The 27180-nt window shown below is 42.2% G+C and overlaps 1 protein-coding gene across 1 annotated transcript in view; it reads left to right on the forward strand.

Annotated features, from left to right (window-relative positions):
- TAF3 (TATA-box binding protein associated factor 3) overlaps window positions 1-21147 on the forward strand; it is a 121047-nt gene extending 99900 nt beyond the window's left edge. Inside the window, exons 5-7 of the mRNA XM_030014787.1 lie at window positions 14285-14540; window positions 18185-18291; window positions 19046-21147. Coding sequence (XP_029870647.1) covers window positions 14285-14540; window positions 18185-18291; window positions 19046-19160 — 478 coding nt within the window. The 3' untranslated portion in view covers window positions 19161-21147. The remainder of the gene's footprint in view (window positions 1-14284; window positions 14541-18184; window positions 18292-19045) is intronic.
- The last annotated feature ends 6033 nt before the right edge of the window (window positions 21148-27180 follow it).

Below are 27180 nucleotides of genomic sequence, written 5' to 3' on the forward strand. Positions count from 1 at the left end.
CTCAACAATTAATATTCAGCCTGAACTCAGAGCATATTTTAATTTTCATGTGTTGTGATCGTTATGAAAAGGAGTGGTGTGCCTCTGAGGCAAAGCATTACATAGCTGCGTGTGTGGCTTGGACCTCTGAAGTAATACCAGAAGTCTCTGCGACCTCTATTTAAAGTTATTAGTTGAAAAGACCATAGTAGGATCGTCAGCCTTCTAAGCAGCTGGTAACAGGCAGAAACAAAAGCTTTTGTGACGTGTTATGGTGAGGGAAAATTAAACTTACATTTCACCTGTGTTGGTAATGGAGTTCTGAATATCTGGCAATTATCATATAGAAATGTTGTGATTCAGTTAGCATGTCTCTGGAGTTTACTAGCACGGGATTGTTTGAGAATACCATGAATTGCCATTGTGGTGGGTTGATCCTGGCTGGACACCGGGTGCCCACCAAAGCCGCTCTATCACTCTCCTCCTCATCTGGACAGGGGAGAGAAAATATAACGAAAGCATCATGGCTCAAGATAAGGACAGGGAGAGATCACTCACCAATTACCATCACGGGCAAAACAGACTTGACTTGGGGAAATTAGTTTAATTTATGACCAATCAAATCAGAGTAGGATAATGGGAGATAAAACCAGATCTTGAAACACCTTCCCCCCACCCCTCCCTTCTTCCCAGGCTTAACTTCACTCCCGAATTCTCTCCCTCCTCCTCTCCAGCGGTGCAGAGGGACGGGGAATGGGGGTTGGGATCAGTTCATCACACGTTGTCTCTGCCGCTCCTTCCTCCTCAGGGGCAGGACTCCTCACTCTTCCCCTGCCCCAGTGTGGGTCCCTCCCACAGGCTGCAGTTCTTCACAAACTGCTCCAGCATCGGTTCCTCCCCTGGGCTGCAGTCCTTCAGGCACAGACTGCTCCAGCATGGGCTCCTCTCTCCACGGGGCCACAGGTCCTGCCAGGAGCCTGCTCCAGCGCGGGCTTCCCACGGGGTCACAGCCTCCTTCGGGCATCCCCCTGCTCCGGCGTGGGGTCCTCTGTTCCCGGGCTGCAGGTGGAGATCTGCTCCCCCGTGGACCTCCCTGGGCTGCAGGGGGACAGCCTGCCTCACCGTGGTCTTCCTCACGGGCTGCAGGGGAATCTCTGCTCCAGCGCCTGGAGCATCTCCTCCCCTCCTTCTTCACCGACCTGGGGGTCTGCAGGGCTGTTGCTTTCACATCTCACTCCTCTCTCTGGCTGCTGTTTCTGTCTGTCCCAACTGTTTTTCCCTTCTTAAATCTGTTCTCCCAGAGGCACTACCACCGTCACTGATGGGCTCGGCCTTGGCCAGCGGCGGGTCCGTCTTGGAGCCGGCTGGCATTGGCTCTGTCGGACATGGGGGAAGCTTCTAGCAGCTTCTCACAGAAGCCACCCCTGTAACCCCCCCGCTAACAAAACCTTGCCATGCAAAGCCAATACAGCTGTGGAGAGGTATGAGAAAAGTTTTGGGGGATTCATAGAATTTGATGAGTAAAAACTAGATGGAGTAATGAGTTATTTCAATTTCCTCTGTTAGAGAGAAGAGCTGTTTGGAGGCTTTTGGAAGTACTTAAGTACCTATTCAACTGGAGGTTGGTTTGTTTGAGGGAACTTCATATAAAACATTGTCTTTAATGGAACTACTTACAGATATTGGTGAGCCCATGAAGTCTTTCGGGTGTCTGAAGAAAAACTGTCAGATTGATGGTGCTTGAAATGGAGATTCATGTCATACCATAAACGCAGCACAACAACGGCAACACAAGTTTACTCAAATAATGCAGCAGTGGTCAGGGAAATGCCTTTGCAGTGTAGCAAACTGTTTCTTCTCTATCATTTCACTTCTTGGCTCCTCTGCTTGGACCAACGTACAAAGTAGTGATGGTAGTGTCAGAGAAGTCTCCTTCTTTCTTGTTTCTGTGAAGACGAGTACATATTGCTCCTAGATTCAAAGTGATACCTGCATTCGAGCTTGTCTGGTGTGCAAATATTCTTACAACACACATCAGTTCAAAAGAGACGGCTATTAATAACGCTAGGTTAATAGACACAAAAATGTACTGTTGCTGAAAGGTGGATAAACTCACATTGGAAAAACTGTTCTACTTTAGCTTTTTTTTGCCAGTGTTTTAACTGCACAGTAAAACAAGAAGAAAGTAGATTATAATCAAAGCATTTCCATCTTAGTTGTAAACAATTACAGCAATACTTGCATGGATGCCACATTAGAAGAAATTTACTGGATTCCATTCTAATGCAATTAGAGCTAATTTTGTTCTTTAAATGAATAAAAGGTCAGCTAGTAAATCTAGTTTATCTCAAGTCCAGGCTTCAATAAATTGTTTTATTTAATTTGTTGTAAAAGATCTTATCCTTAATGGGCCTAGCTCTTATTGGTTTGCTTGGGTTCTAAAATATTTATGACCACCTTTTTAGATATGATTTGAATGATATGTTGGAAGGGTTTTTCACTGGTTTTTTTTTTCCACTCCAGTGTTATCAAGGTAGATTGCTAACTGAGTTAGTATAGGAAGGAACTAGAGATGCTATCTTTTTTTAAAAAAACAAAACAAAACAAAAAACCACAGCTAGTATAGACTTCTAAATTTTAAATTGACTGCAAATGATGAGCAGAATTTAATACTTTTATTCAATTGCACCATGGTTTCTTTTTGTCTAGTTATTTTTTCTTAAGCACAATCATTTTTTATACCCATAAGTTTTTAAAAAGCATATCTATTGATGAGGTGTTGACATTCCAGCTACTACCACAGTTGACATAAACTTCAGCAAAAGTACATGCTGTAATTTTTAATACTTCAGATAAATTGATTCTACTTTTAAATACAGTTTTTAAGAAAAAACACATGGCTTCTGACACTAGTGCCAGACCACAAAGCAGAGTACCACTCACCGGTTGCTGTTTCAGTGCTTCTGTGACTTAGAAGCAGGATGTATATTTTTTGTGAAATCAGGTCTCCAGATCTACCTTAAAATTTCAGGCTTTTGCTCCAGACTTGTACTGCATCATATCATAGCTCTGCCATCGGCAGGGAACCTGGAAACAAGACATGAGAAGGGGAAAGACAGGTCTTTTAACAGTGTTTAACTTGTAAACCTGACCTGCTGCTCTAATGAAGTTGCCCCTTATCTTACATATTTTTAAAGCAAGTAGATACGTGACTTTCTCCAAAACCAGATCGCACACATGCTCAGATACATATGCGTATGTGTTTATAAAAAAATGTATATTAAATAACCTGTGGATTGTAAAATAAAATCCTAAAAGGATTAAGGGATAGAAAAATTTTTGTTATCCAGGTATTTAATTGACTCCACTAAAGCTTTTTATCGCTTGGTAGGATATTATCAGTCCAAGGCCTAACTTACATTCGTTTGGAGGCTCACTCGACTGCATGATATCCCCATGACAAAAGGCACCAGCATAGCTAGCTGACATCCTTTGTAGGGAATCTCAAAGCCAAGTGGCAATATAGACCAAACCGGAACCTGTCCTGTCGCTTTCTGTTTTATTACACCGAGTTTCTGTGATCGTCCACCTAAGAACTTCTACTGCAGTAAGGTGCTCATAGCACGTATTTTTATAAATAGGCAAAATAGCATGTGTCTGAAAAAATGAAAGCCTGAAAGGAAATGCAGCTTGAGAAAATCTCCACATTGAAGCTATAACCCTACCTGAAACACAGCTGGACTGTTGGAGGAGTTTAGTTTTCATAAATTTACATGGTTTGGGTCATCACTGCTACGTGCTCAAGAATTTGTTATTTTAAGTGCAACCACAGCTGGGCAACAGAATTGCACTAAAACAGTTCTTTATTCATACTTTTTGAAATTCTGTAAAACTTCATTATCTAACCTGCAGCATGCAGAGTACCACCAAGTTTATTATAGTGTAATGTTCTCCAAAAACCAGATGCCTAAATGATGGATCTTCTATCTGCAACAAGCTTTAATTTATGTAAGAGTCGAGCTGCAGACTCTCCAGAGAGTGAATTTTCTTGGGAAAAGTACACACATACATACACAATCAGACTTTATAAAGGTAATGGTACCAAGGGAGGAGAGAAGACGACGGTATTAGCAAACCCATCAATAGCTTTTTATTGACCTGGTTGAAGACAACAAATTAGGCAAGGACCATGGTGGTATTCCCCTAAGCTCACTGTAGTTGCTGCTGCAACATGAATATGTATTTTTTGAAAACTGCTCAAACTCCCCGGGAGTTGTGAAAAAAGGCTAGATACCTAAGACAGGACTTTGCTATTAGCTTAAATTAAACTAGAATTCTGCCCTATGTAGTTTCCAAGAATGCATCTTATTTTTAAAGTATCATCTTTGGTAGATATTCAGGATCTTTCATTTTTAATAGGGTTGTTCTCGTACAGATAAATCAGGCCATGTGAAGAAACTTTTGAACTTTTGAGTGCTATTTAGTGGAGAGCTACTCAGACTTTGATAATTTAGATGACTGTCTTCATAGTGTTTGCCCACAATAGCTGAATAATGGGGTTCATTAACCTCCCTGTGTAGGCATACCCAAATTGTTTGCCTCTAGCCTTGGCTCCCTACGTGTGGCTGGGGAGGAAAGGATTGGCTTTTTATTGACTTGTCAAGCCGTAGGTTTGCATTACTGGCCAAGTAGCTCATGACCCATTCCATTTATTTCACTGTTTTGTGGTGGGGAAACAGGTAAAGGAATCCTGCTGGAAGCCCCTCCTTCCGCACGTTTTTATGAATAAGAGCAGTGTTTGGAGCAGTTAAGGCACCGTGACCAAATCCTCCAAAAGACGTAATGCAAGCAGCATGGGGCTATTGTGGGACACAGCTGTGGGCGGTGTTGGTTACCCTGCGAGACGTTGCTTATTCAACAGAAAGCTCTGGAGGAGAACTTACTGTGGAATTAAAGAGGAGAGAAAAAGTGATACTTCAGGGAGAAAAATGTAGAAGGATAAACCACTGTTTGGAAAAATTAAACAATAGAGTCCGGGCAGCAAAAGTCTGTGTTTATTGCAGTACTAATGAGTATCCCAATTATTTTACAGTGTAGCACTTAGCAGAGAAAGACTGTGTTAACCGTGTGTTAACAGAATTAATGCTCTGGGTGTCAATCCAACTTTTGCTGTGAGACAGAAAAGAGCGCCTAACGGTGAAATAATTTTTTTATATGATCAATAGACCATCTAAGTGAGGAGGCAAAGTAATGGGAAATGATCTTGCTCCTCTGCAAGGCTGCAGAGGTGTGCTTAAGGAATTCCAGTGATCTTTACAGCTTTCATAAATCTTTGTGTGTGTTTGTGTGTGTATATACATACCCACATTTTTCTGTTCTGTAGTCTTTTAAATTGTAAGAGCTGGAGGACTGATTTTCAATGCCTTTTTAAATGCTGAATGTATTTTAATGAAGATATTGTCTTGGGTATGATTCATATCCCCTTCCCAATTGTTCTTTTTTAGTGTAACATATTGGCCCTGATCCTGCAGTAAAATCCCCATGTGTGGTCTTGTATCCATCCAAAAGTCTCCTTCACTTCAGTGGAGGTTCCCCAGCCTCTCCCTTGCTGCAGGATTGCAGCTTTTACATGCAAAAAATGAAGAATACCATATCCCTTTTACCAAAACAAGTAAATGATCATTTTTGTTTATATTTCTAGAGGTGATTTAGAAGTTTTTTCTTCCTTGAGTGTGAGTTATTTCCAACTTCAGATGTAGTCCTTAGCTTTTTTCTTCTTCTTTTTTTTTTTTTTTTAATTACTGAAGCCACCCCAACTAATTATTCATCCTGTTTATGGAAGGTGGTAGGCTGTGGCAAATTATTTTCATTTTGCTGCTGGCCACAGTGGGTGATGACTCCAAAAGTGAATCCGTAAAAAGGCTTGAGTCATTAGAAAACAAAACAACTTACTGTGAGATTCTTTGATTTTGCTGCTTATTGCTCAAGAGTAAAAAAATTGTACACTGTATACCACAATTAAAAAAAAAAAAAAAAAAAAAAAAAAAAAATACTTCAGGCAGGTTTAGACACATAAGCAAATTGCTTGTCTAAATGGGCATGAGCAGCTGCCCTTATAAAGCACAACAGAAACCGACCAAATATGTGTGAAAGATTAGAAAGGCAGATGGGTATTTGTTTAAAAAATAGACTTTGCTCCGTAGAAGATGACTGCAAGATACTGATTTGTTCTTGTCTTTGACAGAGGTGCTTCTTTTTATTCACTCTTTTCTTGAAGTTTTTACACAAAAGTGAGGAAACTGTACAGACCCAAGGATTCATGTTATAGTTCCTGGGAGCTGGATGTGGGCAAGAGAGCCGTAAAGAAGTAGCCATCCATAGACACAAAAGAAAAAGGTGGTCCTACCTGAATTTAGTAGACTTGTCCTGCGAGCAATTGATCTCTAGCTGTACGGAGCCTCCAAGTTCAGGACTGACCGGCTCGCTTGGTTCTTTCAAAAACACGTCTCAGTAACAAGCTGGAAATTACAGTTTGCTGGCATAATTTTGTGGTAGTTAATAAAATTCGTATTCTACATTAGTTCTCATTAAAGAGAGTAGCTGTAGGATTGGTTTATGGGCAAGCTTCTAGATCATGCATCCCATAACATAGCCCAAAACAAATGACAATAAAGGGCAGTTTGCAAGGAACACATAAGAGAAAGTTTGCAAAGAGCTTATTGGCATAAACATGTTTTACCAGCTTCTGGTTTTGCTGTTGAGAGCTCAGCAGAAGGGGATAATGCCAGGTGGTTTTCACATCGAAGCTCTGAGCAGCTTGTTATTGATGATAAGAGAGGAAAGAAGATGAAAGATACCAAGACGCCACGCTACCAGCTCAGTTTTGTTTTGTCAGACTGGCGATGAACCATCCGGAGATGTAAGTCAGAATGGTGAGAAAGAACGGGAGGGAGATTTAGGAGTCATCGGCAGAAGGGTGTTTGTGGTTGTTGGGAGAAATACCCTGCTGTAACAGATACGGAGGGCGGAGGCCAAGGGCAGAACTCTGTTTCACTTAAAGTAATGGAAAAATAAACAGTAGAAAACCTGTAATTCAATTTCAAGAGTGCAAATGCCCATAAACCAAAGGAGTTACCTTGAAATGTCAGCTGGACTGAAGACCTAATGGATTCAAAAGTGGTGTTTTCTGCCTGTGGGAAGGGGGCACTTGTAGCAAGATGACTACAGAGTGAATTGTGTGAATAACACCTTCCAAAAGGATGTTAGGAATAAGCATCATACCTCTAGGAGAAAAAGTCTGTTAGCAAAGAAGTTACGTCTTCAAGGCCAAAGTCTGTGGAGGTGAAGTCAGGCTTGGCAGAAGTCAAGCTGAATTAAATGTTGTGAAGGATATTGAGCAAATAGGAAAAGAAGGGAAGAAGATGGACCATGGAAATGAAGACAGGGAGAAGATGAAGGATGATATCGGTATGAGCAAAGACCAGAAAGAATACTTTCCTTATGATCCTATGTTCATTCTCTACTGAGAACTGGGACAAGATGGATAACAGCAGTAGGTTGACAGTGGTGGAAATTACCATAATGAACTGGGAAGTAACATATAGGGACCTTTACGTGCTGAAGTCAAGGAATGGGATAATCTTTCTCCCAAGTTCTAGAAGAACTGGGTCGTGAATTTGCAGACTCAGTGACAGGTAATTTTTAATATATTTCTTTTTATTTTAAAATGCAATGTTTGTTAGATCTATTTTTAATAAATAATAGAATAAATAGAAGTGCTGAAGAAGGGAAGAAAGGGAAAGTGATTTAGACACCCACTGACAGCAGTGCACATAATTATAAAACAAATTTTGGAGGAAGAGGTGATTAAAGGCTTGGAAGAAATGGAATAAAACACAGAACAGAAGTAAACCATACCAACAGGCTTGATACCAATCTTTGATAAGCAACTGATTTTCTAGGCTAGCCTAGTCCAGTTGGCAGTCCCTGCAAGAGATGCAGCTGGCAACAGCTGATTTTTTGCCGTGCATCTTGGGTATTTGTTTCCACCACCAATGCTGAGAGCAGCTGCCTCCACCTCCCACTGCGGAGTGATTTCTTCTGGACTGGGGAAGCCGTCTCTGGGTGCAGGATCAAATCGCTTCCCCTCCAAGGGAAAGTCGCAGCTGCGGCGGAGAAGAGGTGAGACACTGGCACGTGAGTAGTTGGAATAAAGTTGACATCTGTCCTACCATTGAAAGAAGGAATGCTCTCTTCTGGATGAATAGAAGATGGCAAATTCGAACTGGATTTCAGGAAAATGTTTAATACTATCATGCAGGACATTCATAGTGAAGCTGGCAAAGATGGGATTAGCAGAGAAACTGCTCAGCAGTAAGGAACTAGCTCAAAGGAAAGTAGCAACTGAGAGTTGTAAGAGAGCTTATATAACCAGAGAGGAGGTTACTAGTGAATGTGCTCAAGGATGTATTTCAGGGCTAGTTTGATTTAATAATTTCATTTAAAATTTTGTCACAGAAGGAGGTAGAACACTGATGGTTTTTGTTGGCAGTAAGGTTGAAGGAGTGTGTCAGTACAAATGAGGATCTGATGATTGTCTGGAAAGAACTGGATCCCCTTGAAGGGAAAAATGGTATTTAATTCAGTAAATGAAAAATTGCCGTTAAGGCTTTGCATTTGAAGTGTACCAATAGAAACTTCAGCCAGAAGTGAAGAGCTGATCGGTAGGTGTATCGCTATGGTAGGTGCATTAAGTGGGTGAGGGATCGTTAGTTGATCACAGAACAAGAGTTGCCAACATAATACAAGTGTAACCGTAGGATGCATTGCAAGAGGTAATTTTAGCAGAGATAGTGAAAGTGTCCAGGCCATCATATGAGAACCTGTTGATACTTCATCTGAAATGTTATATTCAATTCTTGAAGGCAGCTTGTCTTCAGGAAGGATGAATTGGGAAGAGCGGGTGCAGAGAAAGGCTTGGAGCACTGTTAGGGGGAGCATAGGGGAGCCCGTGTTATGATAGGAGAGGGGAGCAACTTTGTGTGTTTAGTCTGGCACGTGAAGAGGGGATATGATTGCTGGCTACAAATACCTTAGGCAAGTAAACATTTTGGCGGGAGAAAGCAATTTAAGCTAAAGAACAACGTTGGCACAAAAACCAAATGGGACTTAATTGGCTATGAATGTAGGCTGGAAATTAGAAGAGGTTGCTGTGCCATCAGAGCGGGGAGATTCTGGAACAGGGTAATGGTGGGAACAAAAAGCTAAACCGGTTTTAAGGTGAAGCTCAATAAACTTGCGAATGGGATTAGATGACACGATGCCTGTAAAATCACTAGACTCATTTGCCCGGGAAGGGATGTTTGAGGGGTTTTGCCGTAGTAATGAAATGGAGAGTGGGCTGTTGAGGTCCATGTGCACCATTGAAGGTCAACACGCTTAGGTGGAAGTTGTGCTGTTTGTGTGAGACCAGGCAGCGTCCACAAAAATGGCTGATATCTTGGAATAAGTGTTCAAAGTTTATTTTCCTTGATAGAGAAGAATATCACTTTGCAGGCAATTTATCACATGAAAATATTTATATTTTTTTAATTTCAAGTTTAAGCACTGAAGTCTTTCCACTTGCAAAATTTCTAGGGGCTCCGCTGGGGGTTTGATACATTTTGGCACTCTGCAAATGCATGAGTTGGTCATAGTGTGTATTTGTGAAGCTTGTATTTGCCAATATGACCTGTTAGCACAGAATAAAATATTCAGCAGGGCAAAAGTGATAAAAACTAAATTTCCCTTTCTAAAAGTAATATGGGAATTAGCCTACATTACAGAGCTTAAATTACACTGATTCTTCTCCAGGGTTGGAATAAAATTTTCAAAATCACCTCTAATCTGTGAAGAATCTAAACCATATGGAAATCTTCCTAATTCCCCTGGGTGGTTTTGACACTCTTACCCATAGGTCTTAAGACTATTCCGTTTTTTTCTGGTGCAACAATCTCAGTTCCAGGTGTGAGACTGTTGCAGTGATAAAATAGTCACACCACTTAACTTTCTAGCATTGAGGAACTTATATCAAAAAGGGAATAGCAATACTAATAGATAATAATACCACTGGTAATAATCCAAGTGAGTTGTACTAGTTTTGATTACGTCAGTGCAGTGATGGTGTCATTTTCCTACATACAAAGACCCCTTTAGCTCCTGCTCCTTACTTAAAAATGGGTCATGGGTTCAGAAAAGAATTAGGACTTTTCAAATGTTGTTTTTCCTTTGGGCAGAGAAACAGCTTCTTTGGAGCTCTGCCTTTGAGAAACAAAGATTCCTGTGATTTTTCACTAGACCTTTCAAAGTCCTGATACAGCGTTTTTTTGGAGCTCATCACCCGTAGCAATCACTCAGCCCTGTGGCTCATATCCTATTTTTGAAAAGCCATTTCCTTTCGGTGCACATGTCTTTTCCCTGTGTTTATATCAAGCAGTCAATGGGGCTTTCAGCCGTAAGGATCAGAATGAAATCAAATAAATTACTTCCAAAGATAGGAAACCATTTCACACCTTGGAGCCTCATTTTGCTCCAGATGTAACATGTTACGGCTCATGCCAGTTAGAACTGATTATAAATCAACTGACCTGTTGCGACACTTAAAATCTTGGTAGAATTTGCACTTTGCCTGCAAGTCGACACTTCATTTTCATCCTGTTTGGGTTTGGATCTGTAGCTGTGAACGGGGTGATTGCCCCGGAGTAATGATTAAAATAGGTTTTCATTCACTCTATCGTTATGAAGAGGTGCATCGCTACATGCGTTCAATTATAAATGCACCGAGGTTGTGTAAGAAATACAGTTCCTGCTAGCATTTAAGAAGAAATCCAAAGTGAATTTAGGTTGCACACAACCAGATACACAGTGTTTACATTAATTCTGTTTTTTTTCTTAAAGGGAGTGGTAGCCTTTAGTTATGATTTATAGAGACTTTTATTACCACATCTATTCCAAGGGTTCTCTCACACCCCTTCATTCTGGAGGAACGATTTTGCTTCAAAAACAACTTTAATTGACTTTTTATCTTTCAGTGTAGAATGTGTTTGTGATATATTGTCAGGCAAGCAGCCTGCAGAGAAGTGTAATTCTTGTCTCAGGCCTCTGAGTGTGTTGATGGTGGATGATGTTCATTTGTATTCGCTTACCTCAAAAAATACTAACCCAGCCTCAGTTTTAGAGTTTTTGGATTGGGGTGGCGAGGGAGGTGAAATTTTGTCTTATTTAGTATTGTACTTACAGACTTTTAATATACAAGTGGTGATTTTGGAAGCATATGAAAAGCACACTTGGGAAAGAAGGTAACGAGATATGTATGGTGATGTCCAAAAGTAGAGTTTAAATCCTAGCAGGGACCTAGGTACCAGGAGGTTCGAAGCCTTGCTGTAGTGAGTACCGCCTACTTGCAGCGTGCTCTGTGCCTCGCTTTTCCTGTCTATAAAATAGAGCTCATAAATCTTGCCATCATTTACATAGTGTTTTGATATTAGGTTTCTCTCCAAGTCTGAAGTAACATTAATTATTAGTCGTGGGACTGCTATTTCCCTTTGATTTCTCCCCACCTCCATATTGCCGTGTATGCAGCCCCTTCTTTGGGACAGAGGACAGGCTAAACCACCCTCACTGAGATTACTCCATCACCTCTAATGGTGTAGCACGAAGCCATTCATTTCTCCACTCTGGAGTCTGAAGTCTCTGAACTTTATTAGCCCAAGGGAGTGGTAGGCCCAAGCGTGCTCCAAAATGCCGATCTCCTGTTTTGATAACTGAGCTCTAAACCTAAGATAAACAAGCTGCCCTATATACTGAACATGTCCTAATTGCACACTTCAAGCAAACCAGCCAATTGATGAGTGTGTGTCGCCCGCTAATGAATATTTGTAGTTTTGGAAGTTGTCTTATGTGTTATTCCTTGTAGCTTCTGCAGTTGTTAGCAGAGTGGCTTTGAAGACCCTGTCAGGAGGGGAACCTGACTTTATCTAGACCAAGAAACTGTGTAATTTAATTTCATATGTTAGCTGGGCATGGTCACTCTTATTCAAATTGTATTAGCTAATACTGCTTTTAAACTGTTTACACTGTGTGCAAAGTTGTGTTTAAAATCCTACTAGCTAATACATTTCTTAGTCTAGACTTGGGGAGGGTTGACTCCCTGAAGAACTCATAGCAGGGCTGTTTACTTGTAGGGGGTAGAAGAGTGAGGCAGGGAAAGAAGGAGTAATGATGTTTGAAACCGTCCAAATGACTTCTGCTGTGCCAAATATTTTGCTGTCTGTCCTTCTCCTCGCTTTTATTATTGCTAAGACTTTTTTTACTGAAAGTTGGCTCTCAAGTCGTGAGGGTGACTTTGCAAACCATGCTGCCGACCAAGGTCTTAGGCGTTCAGCGTTGGGAGCCAGGGCTCTCTGTGGGAGCAGTGGAAGTAGGAAGGCACAGAAGAAGCATCTGAGTTGGGGTGGCCAGTCTGGCAAGAGCCCCAAGGAGCCTCCCACTAAGACTTCCACTAAACCAGAAACGCATCGTGGACATCAAGAGCCAGAGAGAAGACTTTCTTGGTGGGAGATAACAGTGGGTTTTCAGATGTATCCCACTAACAGGAGAAAGAGGCTTGATCTGATGTGTAGGTTGCTCCCAGGATGGCCTGATAATAGGACTTCCTTCCTTCTGCAAGTCACAGACAACGTAAATTAGGAGTCCTGTACTTTGACTCACAGTCTAGCACGTTACTGACACATAGAGCCTGACCTCCCAGATGAGGTACCTGACGCAATCACTAGGACGTCAAGTGGTGTGAATGTCTTCAGTGTTGCTGATGGAAATTCATCTAAAGCCTTTTAGATTCTGCTCCACTCTAAGTTTCTAAACTGCCTTGGGTTTGGTTTTCTTCACCTAGTCCTCATAGTAGGTCGTGGAAGGTAGGTGTGATGCTACAGTTGGCAGGTTAGGCGGGAGTACCAAACCCAGTGCTCTGTTTCCTTTTACTAAGTCTGGGTTTACTATAACTTGCCACAGTTCTGATTTAGTAGTGCAAGTGGCATATCTTGGGAGAAAAACTCTATTATCTCAGCCAAGCATAAATACTGTATAATTCCAAGCCCTTCTCAAATGATGGCTTGGATTATTGACTTGAAATGCAGACAATGTCTCCGATCATAGTGGTACTGCCTTTTGAATATCATAAGAGAGTTGCAGTAAACTCTCAAGTTGAATGTAAAATTCCCATTGACAGTGGAGCTGGACTTTCCTGGTTCTCAGGAGTTGTTGGAATTTGATTTTCGTCATGGTTTTCCTACTGATGTCTCCGTTTTTTTGCTTTCTTAAGATATCCTCCTCTCTGGAATGTCTAACCTTTCTTTAAATCGCCTTCTTCCTACAGTCCCATCACAAATCAATTGCACTCCCACAGTTACCATTCAAATATAAATAAGTTAGTTAAATGATTTACCAAAATGTGGTAAAACAAATAGACCTATCCTGTGTTTTGTTTGAGGGTTTTTTTGTTTTGTTTTCTAAAACATCCTTTTCCTTCTCTTTATGTTTCTAATCTAGAGCCTTGTAGTAAGGGCTTTTTCTGTCTTGTCCGTTAAATTGCATGCACATCAATAACGCTGTGTATCAACATTCATTAATAAACGTTGGGTCCTGTATGTATCCCCCTTCCTGGTCAAGATTATTCTATACTGTGTATTTACTAGAGCTACATCCTGTCTACTTCAGCTACTCGACTAAGTAGCAATATTTTAACTGCTGAGTATATAGTGTGCGTCATTTATTTGTCCTGACTAGATCCACTGCTGATTTCATAAACATTTGGGGAAAGAAATACCAAACTAGCAAATATTTGGAGAACCCCCTAATGTAGGATCTTAAGAGGATGATACTGTCTCTCAGTTTGAAGATTAAAATCAGTGCTGTTCACAGCTGATTAACTTTCCTTTCTAATATTTCCCACAAATTGAGCTAATGTAGTAAAACTTAATGAAACAAGGTTTAGTAAAGCCACAGAGAATATTTATATGACAGAGAGCTACAGAGTGGTTCAGGCTGTGCTGGCGTTCACTTTGTAATGGCTCGGTGCTTTATCCTGTCCCATGGATGGGTGTAGCAATGACAACAGTCCTTGTGTTGGATTGAAACCCAGCGTCTTTACTGACTGAAACGTGATGCGAATTAGCTGCACTATATTTTCTTTATGTCTAGTCGGTGATCGATTGTTGCTTTCTTTCCCATCAACTCTTAACAATCCTCATTTTTGGTCTCATTTTGACAGAGTCATCAGCAAAGTGGTGCCAGCTCCAGAGGTCAAACCTTCTACACCCGTGAGCCGGCCCAAAACACCTCCGCCCGTGCCGTCACCGGTACCAGCTCCTGTTCATGTCACCCCTCCTCCAGCTCCAGCTCCTCCTCCTCCACAGCCCACCGTCTCGCCGGTCCTCATCCCACCACCCTCTCCAGCCGTCTCGGCAGCCGGAGGCTCCAAAGCTCCGGTCAGGAGCGTGGTGACGGAGACCGTCAGTACTTACGTGGTAGGTAACACACACTGCCGCGTTTTGTCCCGGTGCCGGTGACGTTCATCTCTTGGATCGTTGAGCCGCTGGGTGACTCATCCTCTCCAGCTGATGGTCCCTGGACTTGTGATGGTCCTCTCTATTTATCTACTCTTTATTCGGCCCTTGCTTCCATGCATGTGTTTTGAGGGGTTAATAACTGAAAACACTACTACTTGGACTGAATTTATTTCTGTGTTCCCAGTTCAATATTTAAGTTTCTTCTAACGAGTCCAGTTATATCCCACTTGGTATTTTCTGCTAACTGAGCGAGAGCATTTATTTTTGGAGGTGGAGATTTTTTCATAGATGCTTTCAGAAGTGCTGAATTGAAACCTCAAATGTCAAACTCACCATAGATTTTGCTGTCAGTCAGGTCAAGTACAAAACCCTCATACAACATGAAGAATTTGACTTAGCCCTCATTTGAAATGTGGAGAGTCCACTAATCTCTTTTCTGGGTTCCTCAGCATACAGAAATTGCAAATGTTTGTGCACTCAGGAAGTCTGTAGATAGTTCATTAGTCTGTAGTTCGTTAGTCTGTTTGACATACGCTCTGGACTTGGCCCCTATCTGGCAGCATTAAGACTTCTTCATTCCTTTAGAAAAGTCTCCCATCCAGCGTAATGTAGGAACAACATTCTCTAAAAGAACATGGACATACCTCTGGGCAGGACTAGGATTGCTGTGCTACTGGAAATTTCTGCTTTGGATGCAATGTAAAATGGAAGTCCGTTTCTGATCATTGAAGAGCAGCAGATACCATTAAGAACAGGAGCAGTGGTGTTATCCTTCCTGTCCTGGCAAAGTTCCAGCTTGGTTGGTGACACCTTGCTTATCTGTAGTGGGTAGCAGTTTAAAAATCTGCATTTAGAGCATTTAAAACACCTAAAACTTGCTTTTATTACAGAGCTTCCTGTGCTTTAATTGCAACATATGCATGATTTTTCTCCTTTTTTTAATTCCTGTTTTTATAATGGTTCCTAGTGTAAATCTACCTCGCCGTTTCTAACGGAAAAGGTGCTCTTCTCTTGCTGGACTTAAACTGTTGTATCATGTTGCTGGTCACTATTTAAACAGCTGCTACATTTCACTCCCGTGTTAGTTACAGCACGGGAGGACCTCACATAGGCTGTGCATATCTTTAGGGTGCAGGATGCGCATCCTCACCTTCTGTATCGCAGGCGTAAATGCAGTGTCACTCTTACGTATTACAGTAGTGCCCGGAAGCTTGGAAATTCACTCTGAGAGAGAAGCATTTCCAAAATACTGTACTACATCCCATTTTCTCCAGTAAGCATTAATAGCAAATCATTTAGAGATTATGTTAGTTTAAAGGAAAACCTAGAACTTTGCCTAGGTACTTCTGGTGGCAACACTCTTAGCACCTTATGGAGGATTCAGAGGACAGGTAGGCTCCAGTTTATTTCTTTCTTCTACAACAGTATAGTTGAAACCAGGGCTTTGCTGCATTAGGATCCTACAGGCAGAGAGACTCCTGATGTGAGCCATTTGTAAGTCAAAAAGCTGAGAGAGAGGCTGGGGAAGAAGGGGATAATTAATAACTATTAGCCTCTTGTATGAAGGGAATCCAGGACACAGAATGATGAAATGGCTTTCCCCAAGTCGCACGGGAAAGCTCTTCTAGAGATAAGATTGGAGCCAGTGTGACAGAGGTGCGCAACTCCCTTCTGCAGGGGGAGGACAGGAGGATGATTTTATAGCTTTAAAAAAAAAGATATGATGTGGGATCTCCCTGTAGGATAGCATCTCAGCCAGTGTGCTCTGATCATTAACTCTCAGCGGTTTCTACTAAAATAGCATTCAGCAATCATGTACTGTCCCTCCTTCCAGGACCCTTGGCTCGTTAAGGAGTGAGAAGTTGGGCAGTATTTTTAACATCCTCATTCAGCAGCCCAAGTTCTTGTTTAACAAACAGGCAGAGGTTTCAGTGATTACAGACCACCCTGGCCCTCTCCGGCCCCTGAAAGCCTGAGACAGGTATTCCGCAGACAACCATCCCCCCTGAAAAAACTAAAGCTTGGAAAAATCAGGGTATCTCTCTTCTAATGGGACACCACGAGGCAGCGCTGCCTACACCTGGCAGCCGAAACCAGCGCCTAAAAAAAGGCAGCACGGAGGACGGTGCGGGCGCAGCCAGGTCGCTCGAGCGGGTTGCGAAGGGCCGTGGCTGTCAGCCCCACAGCGTTGCTTCTCCGCAGCACCGCGGCACGGCAGGATTACCCCGCAGAAACGGCTGCGCGCCTTTTCACGCCGGCTGCAGACGGTTCACCCGCGGAGCAGATGCTTCTCTACCAACTTAAAATGACTTCGCCAGATGTGAGATTAGATGTGTAGATAAGAATGATTATTGCAATCAATCAGCTTTAGCATCGAGTTCATTTTATGACATCGCCTCCTCCGTATCGCTGTTGGGAAGGGGATTGTTCCCTGCTTAATATTCCTGGGCTTTGTATTTTCCAGTTTTAAACCACAAAAAAATTCAGGGCTTTAAGAGGAGTCAGTCAAGAGTGATGTGCTGGTTGCAGCTCTGGTACATTCCTATTGATTTTTCAGGAAGTGGTGTAAGATGTACAGACCACCGTGTAGTGTTTGGGGTTTTTTTTCTAAGAGCATTTGGTTGGGGCTTTTCATCTACTGCTTTTTAATATCATTTTTGTAAGTTGTACAGATAGCAAAAAGTTACTGCCTTAGATACGTGTAAATGCACAAAAGCTGAGAGAGAACAAAACAGTTTGTGTTTTTGAGATTCAGTGATAATGTGCCAATCTTCATAAAGAAATGACGAAATCAGGGTAATATCCCAGACGTTTTGTACTTTGTATTGTTAATTGCACTTCTTTGGGTGGATTTCGTGACATTTCGCATGTATGTTTTTACAAAGGAACTGTTAAAGAAACCACTTGAAATTTAAAAATACAAATAATGGATCTGGCAGGATATAAACATAACAAAATTTCATAGAGCTCTGATTATGGTAAATCCAGTAAGCAGCTGCCTAATACTGTAAATGATCTGCCTTTCTCGTTTCATTCACCCTTTAGTAAATTGTACTGCGACATAAATGTCATAAGGGGAATGGAAAGTTACTCAGTAACAACTTTTTTTATATCCTGATCTTATCAGCTAGTTGAAGTTGAAGACTTTGGCTAATAAGTAATACGGCAATATATACACATGGCACTGTATATTTTACATGCATATAAAACTGTTATCTTACGCAGGAGGCTGCTGTTGCTCTTTCTTGCCATTAACAGGGTAGAATTTAAAAAGTCGCGATAGTATAGACAGAGAAGGAATTGTGTCCTTAAGCCCTGGCTGCTATATGTGAATGCCTGTGCTTAGGTCGGGTGGTATAACTGGCTTTACTGGTTTACAGGGCAATACAGAAAAATGCATGCTTTTGTCGTCATGTACAGTATAGGAAAATCAATTAAACGTAAGGCCGAGCACTTACGATTGGAGAATTCGTAAATAACAACAGCGACCGCTGAATAGCTTTGTCGGATAAGCAAGAAACTTATGTTTAAAAAAAAAAAAAGTCAATTTTGCTGCCTGCTTAGCCCTGAAAACCAGCTAACTTTCCTTTTCTTTGCACCAGATCCGAGACGAGTGGGGTAACCAGATCTGGATCTGTCCTGGCTGTAACAAGCCAGATGATGGCAGTCCAATGATAGGTTGTGATGACTGCGATGATTGGTATCACTGGTAAGTTGCTCTCATCCATCCTTTTCTGCCGTTCCCTGGCAGATTGGGGCTATATTATTAAACCTTTTCTTTTTTTCTGGTTCATGACACTGGGAATATTTGAATGGCTTTGCTATGTCCAATTTAATAATCTGGAAGATATTTTTATCTCTGTTTCTCTGGAATTTGAAAAAGCAGATTTTAAGCTGCAAAGGAGAGTTACTTTTTAATTAATGGGCACTGGTGATAACAGTTGTTTTTGAAACTGCTGGGAAATATTGCTGATACCGGTAATTTCGTGAGAACTACAGGATTATGAGCATAGTGTATACAGATAGACATTTCAAATTATGAAGCATTGTATGAGCAGTAATATAAATGTCAGCTCTTATAAAGGAGTTGGAAGGAATTAATCACTTTTTAGGCATTTTCTTAAACAGCTACATAAAATCATAAGGTTTTTTGCAGATGTGTTGAAGAAGCATTTGAAATTATTTTAAATCTAGCCTATTATACCTGAAAGTGTGCTTAGATTTTCTATTAAAATAACATTTCTTATCGAGCGTCCTTTTGATTTTTTTTTTGTTTGTTTCAAAGCAAGTGGTTTTTAGGTTTCTGTTCGACCATTATATTCGTTAAGATAATGATAATATAATTGCTGTATTAATTTGAAGGCCAGATCCTGTCTCCCACTGGAAAGTTTCATTTCTTTGGCTAAGAGACAAAAGTAACGTTACTCTACCGAGATGATACGATATTTTCCCGTCCTTCACAGGCCTTGCGTCGGGATTACAACCGCACCCCCGGAAGAGATACAATGGTTCTGCTCCAAGTGTGCCAACAAAAAGAAGGATAAAAAACACAAGAAGAGGAAGCACAGGGCACACTGAAGCTTTTGCAGCGGACTGAAGTCGTGCGGTCGCCGTGGCACCTTCTGCCCCGACTCTCACCCTCCATGGCCGGCTGTTAGGGTCATGAGTCTGGCGTGAATTGGGGGCGAGGAGATGCTCTCTGTCAGGGGCTGTTGTGTTTCGCAGACCGTCTGAGCCCAGGGGGTTGGATTTTGGTACATTCTGATGCTGTCTTTCACCTACCGAGGGAAATTTGCACAGAGCGCTATATGAATGAAGACTTTGGCAGTTGATGGTACCGCTCCCGCTCCTGTGGCTCGGCAGCAACAAAGATGAATGTTGTAAATACAGATTATCTGTCCTATTCTTTCTCGATTTGCTATTAATCCCTCTTGAACCTTTGCAGTAAGGTGCTGAGAGGAGGAGAAAATGTAAATTGCAGTAAGTTGTAAACTAGAAGACCTTCTGGAATGATTTCTGTAGTCTGGATACAGTTCAGCCTCTACTCCTGCTGAGCCAGATAATCATAATGTGGAAATAAAAAGTGGCTGGTAAATATTTTTGTGATGAGAATATATGAAGCTTTTTTCCTTGATTTTTAGTACTGACATAAAATAAACACGTTCAAGCTTTTGTGATATATCTTCTATTTTTAAAAAAAAAAGTTTCTATTGTGTCAATTTTTTTCTTCCGTGTGAATTTATTTCGGTGGACCTGTAATATATTTTATACTTTGGTTTTTGTTTTTTAGTCTTTGTCAATGTACCTTTTCATTGCTTGTACATTTCATTGGTGTGTAAAAACACTTCCCATTAAAAGATTTTCACACGTGTAAATACCTGATATTTATAAAGTACTTTTTTTTTTTTTTTTAATTATTTTTTAGGGCTTGAGGATTTTTATTCTCATTTGCCTGAGAATACAAACCTGGCAGCTATTAAAAGCCCGTGCGACGTACGCCTGTCCTTATGGCTTTAAGGGATTGGCGAGATCTGCCCCAGTGGTGCGTGCACGAGGAGTCGGCCAGCACCATAATTAGGCCTCGATTCAGATACTTAAACATGTGGTAACTTCTTAAGAAGTGAGTAATCCTATTGCCTTCAAGGAGCCTGTTCCCACACTTCGTTATACAAGTGCTTAAATGCCTTCTGAATTGAGAGCTTAGGCCAGGGGGCTCTGCACTTTTAATGGTAGCTACAGTGTGTTAATCTGTAGCTGGAACTGAGCTTTTTTTCTTTTTCCTTTTTTTTTTTTCAACAAGTGGTAGCGAGTTTGCCAAAACGATGGGGCTCGTGTTTAGATGGAGGAGATGCAGAATGGCGTCGAGGCCCCAAGATGCGTTACTTTGCTTTGTGTATCCGCTTGGAAAGACCAATAAAGTGAATACGAGTTGTATTCCCCACTGAAAATGAGGGGGGAAATTGCAAATCAAAAAAAAAAATAAGGCAGTATTAGATATTGTAATGCAATGGGTCTTAGAGCTAAATAAAATACAAGAATAAATCTGGAAAAAAATTTATACCTTTTGTTTCCAAAGCAATTGCAGACTTCCTTGGTTAATTTGGGGATATTTCTACTTTAAACCATACAGTGAGAAACGTCTGATGTTTGAGAATATAGCCCTTTAACCTGTTGCACAGATATTAAGATTTATTTTTTAAATGCATCCAAATTGATATTAATGAGAATGAATTAGTCATGTTTTTAAAAGTACCAGTCTAGTTAGGGAAATGAGGCTTTGCTGATAGAACTGTTAAATTGCAAATCAGTGGAGATATGGATGAAATTGGTTTATTAAAAGTGCACTGTTACCTTCTTTGTTCATGCCACCTCATTTATATTCTGTTCCTGCTAATTACCAGTCAAGAAAGTTCTTGGGTTGGATTTTTCTTTTTTAATTTTATTTTGAATTGTTGAATGTTGCAAACCGGATTCTTGTTTTTCTCCACGTGTAATGTGCAGACATACAAAATACACAGTCTTTGGTCATTTCTGGTCGCAATAATAAAGAACTAGCTTTTGGTAAGTTGTTTATCCATTTCCTCCTCCTCCCCTCCGTTAATCAGAACTTCTCACATTTAATCAACTAAATTATTCAAGGTGCCATGGGAGGGCTGAACTTTGCCGTTTCGACAGCCGTTCAGGTATTTCTATGCGTGCTTGTGCGTTGCCTGCCGCCGGGTTGGTTTCCTACCCTGGGTTTTATGATTTTATAAATGACCCCTGTGGCAATAAAACCAAAGCATCGTTTTCAGGAGGCTTGTGTGGCTGACGGGATTAGTAACGGGAGAAGGGACCCTTCACCTCTGGGTCATCGGTCCGAAGCCATGCAGAGCCTGCCTCCCCTTTCACTTATGCTGGTGGGTATCAGGAATCGGTGGGATAAAAGAAAAATCAGCTTCCAAAAATAGTTGCCCCCCGAGCAGCCGTGTGGCATGGACCTTCCTTACGGCCCCTCGTACCGCCCAACGCTGAGCGAGCCCAGCTGCTTCCCCAGATGTTTGTATTTGCTGCTATAACTTCACGGGTTGTGTTTCTTCTCCGTAAACTCTGCCAGAGTTAGGGCTGCTCCCTTGATTCCCTGCTTCATTTTATGGTTGGGCATTTGTGTTCTTCTGAATCCTTTTATGATTTGGGTTTTGGACACCACCGTCCCTGGGAAGAGGGCACAGCGGGCGGGTTGCAGGTTGGTTTGCTCGTTGGATGTCGTGGGAGAGCATCAGTGTCTCTGGTTTTCCTGCCTCGGAGGGCAGCTCCATCCAAGAGGGAAGTCAGCTGTGAGCACTGCCTCTGGAAAACGTCTGTTTCCACGGGTAGTTGAACTGGTTCAAAGTTTAGAAAGTAAAGAATGAAAAAGTTTTCAGTGAGGGGAAGACAACTCGCCATCTGCCCACGGTATAGAGAAGACGGATGCAATTTTCCCCCCTTTACTGTTGCACCATGCTTAGTGGATTGAAGCGGTACAGTGAGTATTGGTAGTAAATATTCAAGAAAAGAGCGTAAAAGCTATTCCGTGAGAAAAGCTTGTTGAATCCTGCCTTTACTCTGGGGCCAGATGATTATCTGGAGTCAGTTGGGAGTCAGTTGGAGCTGTGTCAGTTTACACCAGCCCAGGAGCTGCCTGCTCGCACGGCCAGCGTCGGGGCTGGGGAACAGTTCCATTTATTGTGAAACGAGGCAGGGTTTTTTTATCATTTTTATCCTGTAAATCCTCCTTTAGGGCAGCTTGTGCCTGCAGGTCGCTGGAGAAAACGGCAGTGCTGGGTGCTCGCTGCAAAGCGTGTTAGTCATTAGGTAAAATTGCAATCTGTTATTGAGTTTTGCGCCCAGGAAAAACCATGACGTTAATATCGAGACAGTAAGCACAAAGCTCAGAAATGGAAGAAACTATCTTGACTACTGATTTTTATTGGAGGGCAGAGATATAAATGCAGAGCATCCATCCCCGGAGTAATGGGGATGCACTTTTCCTGAGATAATCTTCCTTAGGGGCTGTATGTCGTGCTCAAAGCATCATTTCTCTGCTTGACAAGGTGTTTCTCTTCTGAAGGTGTCCGCAGCTAAGTACAGTGAGGATCTTCATGCTCCGCAACTGATTTGTGATTCCAAATGTCCTGGAAGAGAAAGGGAATTAAAAAACCCGAATCAGAGGGTATCAGAGCCTGCTGACTTTGTCTGGGCTTTCCAGAGATAAAATATAGTGTATTACTTCACTGTATCACCTAAACCTTCTTTGTTCTCCTTTCAATAGGACGATTAAACAAAGACCTACTAACCAAATTAAAGTATAAAATGAACACTGAGATATGGAAACCTTGCCAGGAAGAATGTTAATGAATGAAGTTCACTAAAGGCATGCTGGCTAAGTTTTCAATACAAATAGTTTTATGGCCAATCTCTTTAGATCATAGCAGTTTTCTTTAGAAGTTTTAAGTCTCAAAAGTAGATGAGTTTCCTTCGCTGGGGAATGAATTAGATAATGCTCTGAATAAACTCCCTCTTCGCAGTCTTGTCAGTCATGCTACTTAGGAAACTCTCCCTTTCTTCTGGGGACTTTCGGATCAGCTGTAACCTAAAAAGTAGAAAGCTGCTATTAATCCATGTGTGCTGTATGGCAGAGGGGGCTGTAACGGGAGATTTACGGCCAGCAAACAGCTCGTACCTGGCTGATGTGAGCAGAAGCCTTTAAACGTGAGCTGTGGCAGCTGATCCTGGCGTGCTTTCCCTCGAAGGTGCTGCTTCAGCCTGTTGAAGGTTTGCGCCGGGTGAAGGGGGGACAGACTTCTTCATAGAGCCTGTAGCGCTACGGCAAGGGGTAATGGTTTTAAACCAAACGAAGGTAGATTCGGGCTAGATCTAAGGAAGACATTTTTTACAATGAGGGTGGTGAAACTCTGGCACAGGTTGCCCAGAGAGGTGGTCGATGCCCCATCCCTGGAAACTTTCAAGGTCGGGTTGGACGGGGCTCTGAGCAACCGGGTCTGGTTGAAGATGTCCCTGCTCGTTGCAGCGGGGTTGGACTAGATGACCTTTAAAGGTCCCTTCCAACCCAAACCGTTCTATGATTCTAAGATGCAGCCCTTCGTGCTTACGGAGTCCCTTTTTGCACCAGGACTTTAAATCCTGTGATGCTCTCCGGAGGGAGAGAGGAGGAGTGCTGGGGGCTACAGGACCACCGTGCCCCCTGTGGCTGCTCCCCCTTGGCAGTCTCCTCCTTAATTTTCCTTCCAGTCCGTGTTTGCTCCAGAGACCGTGACCCTTAACTCAGGTTTCTGGTGGCCGGCGCCGAAACCACAGCAGCTCGGCGGCTGTTGGGTGCCTTGCACAGATGGAGACTTGCTTTCAAATGTGGTGGTGCTGATAGTTGAGATTTGGTGGAATATTGCTGCCTCGAGCTACGGCCAAGGAGACCAATTTTTCCAAAAGCAAAATGTCAGGTAAACCCAGGATAGGTGGAAGATCTTCCGCGTATTTTTTAAAACACAAGGAGAAAGTAATTTCTGATGAATACACAGCTCCTGGTTGTGTTCTCAATGTAAGTGTTACCATAAGGACTTTGAAACAGATTTACAAAACAAACCAGAAAATAATTAGGCGATTTTATTGCCTAAACAAGGGGATGAGGGAGAAAGAGACTTAAAACACATTTACAAAAAATTAAGTTTTGTCACCTGTCACGAATAGGAATTTGGTTTATAAATTAGAAAGTCTTGCCTGTCAATTCCGCCCTAAGCCAGCATGGTTTTGACAAGTTACTGTGCCTGTCATTTGCTTGCTGTGGGACTAATGACAAGTGTGATGGGGTGTCACTGTCCCACCACCCTGGTGTCACCCAGGGCCTCCAGTACCGCTGCCACTTAGCTGCGTGCAGGAGACCTTCAGGCTTCTTCCTTCAACCTGATCCCTCCCCAGGTGTGGGTCTGGGCACTATTTGCCATGGATTTTTTAAATTTGGCATCCAAATTCTAAAAAAAAACTTTTTTTTTTTCCTTATACAGAAACAAATTAGGAAATAGGGCAGGGAATAGTGTGCAATTGTTTATTTTTAATTGAGATGTCATTTACAGCACTTTTCTAATAACTGCTGTAAGAATTCTCACGTTTAGGGAATACATCTGCTCCTAGGTTTTGTTGTCCACATGGTAACCATTGCACGCATTCAAAGGGAGAAACATCGTCTTGTTATCGGGGAAAGCTGGACACAGTTCTCAGCTCTGTCATGGCTTTACTGGTGTGTTTGGGCACAGGATCCGTGCGTGTCCCAGTTTCCATCCACAGGAGGAGGATAATGTTTCCCTGCTCTGGCAGCTCTGCTTCGGTCTTGGACCCAGGTGATGCGAAGCTTGTAAAGATAGCCCAGACCTTCCCACGGGTTAAATAACTAGAACAACACCCTTCACACGGCGTGGATAAAACTGCAGAGCTATTAGGAGTTCCCCCAGTGCCGAGTCTGTCCCTGAAGCTGATCCTCAACTGAGCCTTTCTCCGCGCTTCTGCACTTGTGATTTCATTGAGGTTCAGAGCTGGAAACCATCTACTACGCTCCTGAACCAGACAGATCCTTCGGCTTTGCAGGTTTTAGTTGATCCTCTTCCAACAAGTTTTCCAACATGAATGCAACTCTCTTCTCATCTGCTGATTTTGAGCCTTTCTGTGGAAGGAGCCTCTCTGGGCTCACATTGAGACCTTATTTTGCTACTAGCTCTTTTTTGCTTCCAGGGACATCTGGTGGGGTTTATCTGAGAAACAGCTTCTTGCTTAAAATTAGTTCAGGGACGTCAAAATACACCTCTCATAATTCATACAATAGCTGCCTTCTCTGGGCTTTGTGGGCTGTGAAATATCTGAGTTAGTACTTGGAGTTGGCGTGCATTAAGATGCTGAGGATGAAGTGATGCTGTTGTTCTCTTTAATTTCTTCAAAGACAGATGCTCAGTCAAGCCCAAAATCCAGGCCTTGGCCTCAGTATCTAATAACCCAGCCCGACCATTGACTTTTAGTGCCACCTACTTTCTAAAAGGCTGGATTTGCAGTGCCACAGCTCAGGAGGGAGCACATCCCTTCAACCCTCTCAGTTGCCACCGGCCAAATGCCGCTTTTATTTGCTTTCAGGATTGCTTTGGCCTGACCAAGGAAAAAAAATAATAATCCCAAAGCAAGGATGTTCAGCAATTTTGCGCTGAGGATCCCGCTGAAAGTGTCGTAGCTATCTAATACAGGAGATGACATTTAGGGAATACAACCATGACCTATGCAAAGTCTTGAGCTGAATCAGCAACAGAGTCCCTTGGAGATGCTCTGGCTGGTGGACAGTTTACAATGGAGAAATGTCTTTCAAATTCACTGAACCTAAACTTCAGGCGTCATGCGTATGTGCTGTCTGGGATGTTTTTTAAGTCCACCGGGAGGTTTCGTAGGAAACACGGCAAAGCCATGAGCTCAAGCAACCACTGCAGGGCATCTGCTTAAACTTTATTCAGACTCGATTTAGTCATTTTAACTCAGACCACAAGGGATCTATTTTGCAAAACCCTTGTGTCCCTTAGAGCTGGGAAAAACATCTCCTGCCTGTGAACTCCTTTGGAAACTGATCCCACTCCATTTTGATTCTCTACATCTCGTGTTTCGGTACTCTGCAAGATTTGGCTACGTGACTTAATGGGGGCCAGAAGGATGGACCATTTTTACCCTGTGCTCCCAAGTCACAGTGATTCCAATTCAGATGTGTTTAAGATGACTATTTAGCTATTTTGAAGACAATATATATACCTCCCCTTTCAAGCAAGCATGCATCTGGGCCACAGACAACAGAAATGTACTTAGGAGCAGCACAGTGAAGGCGACCGATGGCAAGTTTGTCCTTTCTGTGTAGCCTCTAGATTAGCAGCTGCTAAAGCAAATGTGCCTTGAAAGGGGTAAATCTGAAGTGTATTCAATCTTCCACCAATCTTCTAGCACACAAGGTAGCATGGCTATGTGATGAAACCAATACTCAGGACCTTGTGGTGCCTTTTCCCTCTTTATTACTGTGATAACAAAAGTGCAGGAGAAACAGTTAGTTCTTACGTGATCCATACTGCTGGTGGCAAAGTTTCAGCTGTCCTCTGTATACATTGCAGTGACCTTTCCATCAGTTTGAGTCTTTTCTCCACATCCAGCCGAACACAGATTCTTCTGTACCACTAAGGGCATGGACCTATTTTTCTTGGCATGGCTTCTGCGAATATAAAAAATGAGATTCATTTGTCTTTAACGAATCTAATCATCATGGGATATTTTCATTCTTTTGACGGGCTTGGATGGGAAAAGGATGAAGGGGCAAGCAGAGGGTGAAATGTTATAAACTACTGAGAAAACACACAGTTTGAGTAGATGTATTTGTCCAGCGTAAGAACAGCTCGATTCCACCCTCACCCCTCATCGCCTGCGTTGCAAGCTTTGGAGTTCATCCTTTGCCCAGTGCAGGTCCAGCTCATCTCTGCGCCCAGGATCTTTGGAAAACTTAATTCTTCCGATCTAAAACAGACACAGTCTGCAACTTCTTGCAAGCCCATCCGAG

This window comes from Aquila chrysaetos, chromosome 5, assembly GCF_900496995.4.
Source record: "Aquila chrysaetos chrysaetos chromosome 5, bAquChr1.4, whole genome shotgun sequence".
In the NCBI taxonomy this organism is placed as follows: Eukaryota; Metazoa; Chordata; class Aves; order Accipitriformes; family Accipitridae; genus Aquila; species Aquila chrysaetos.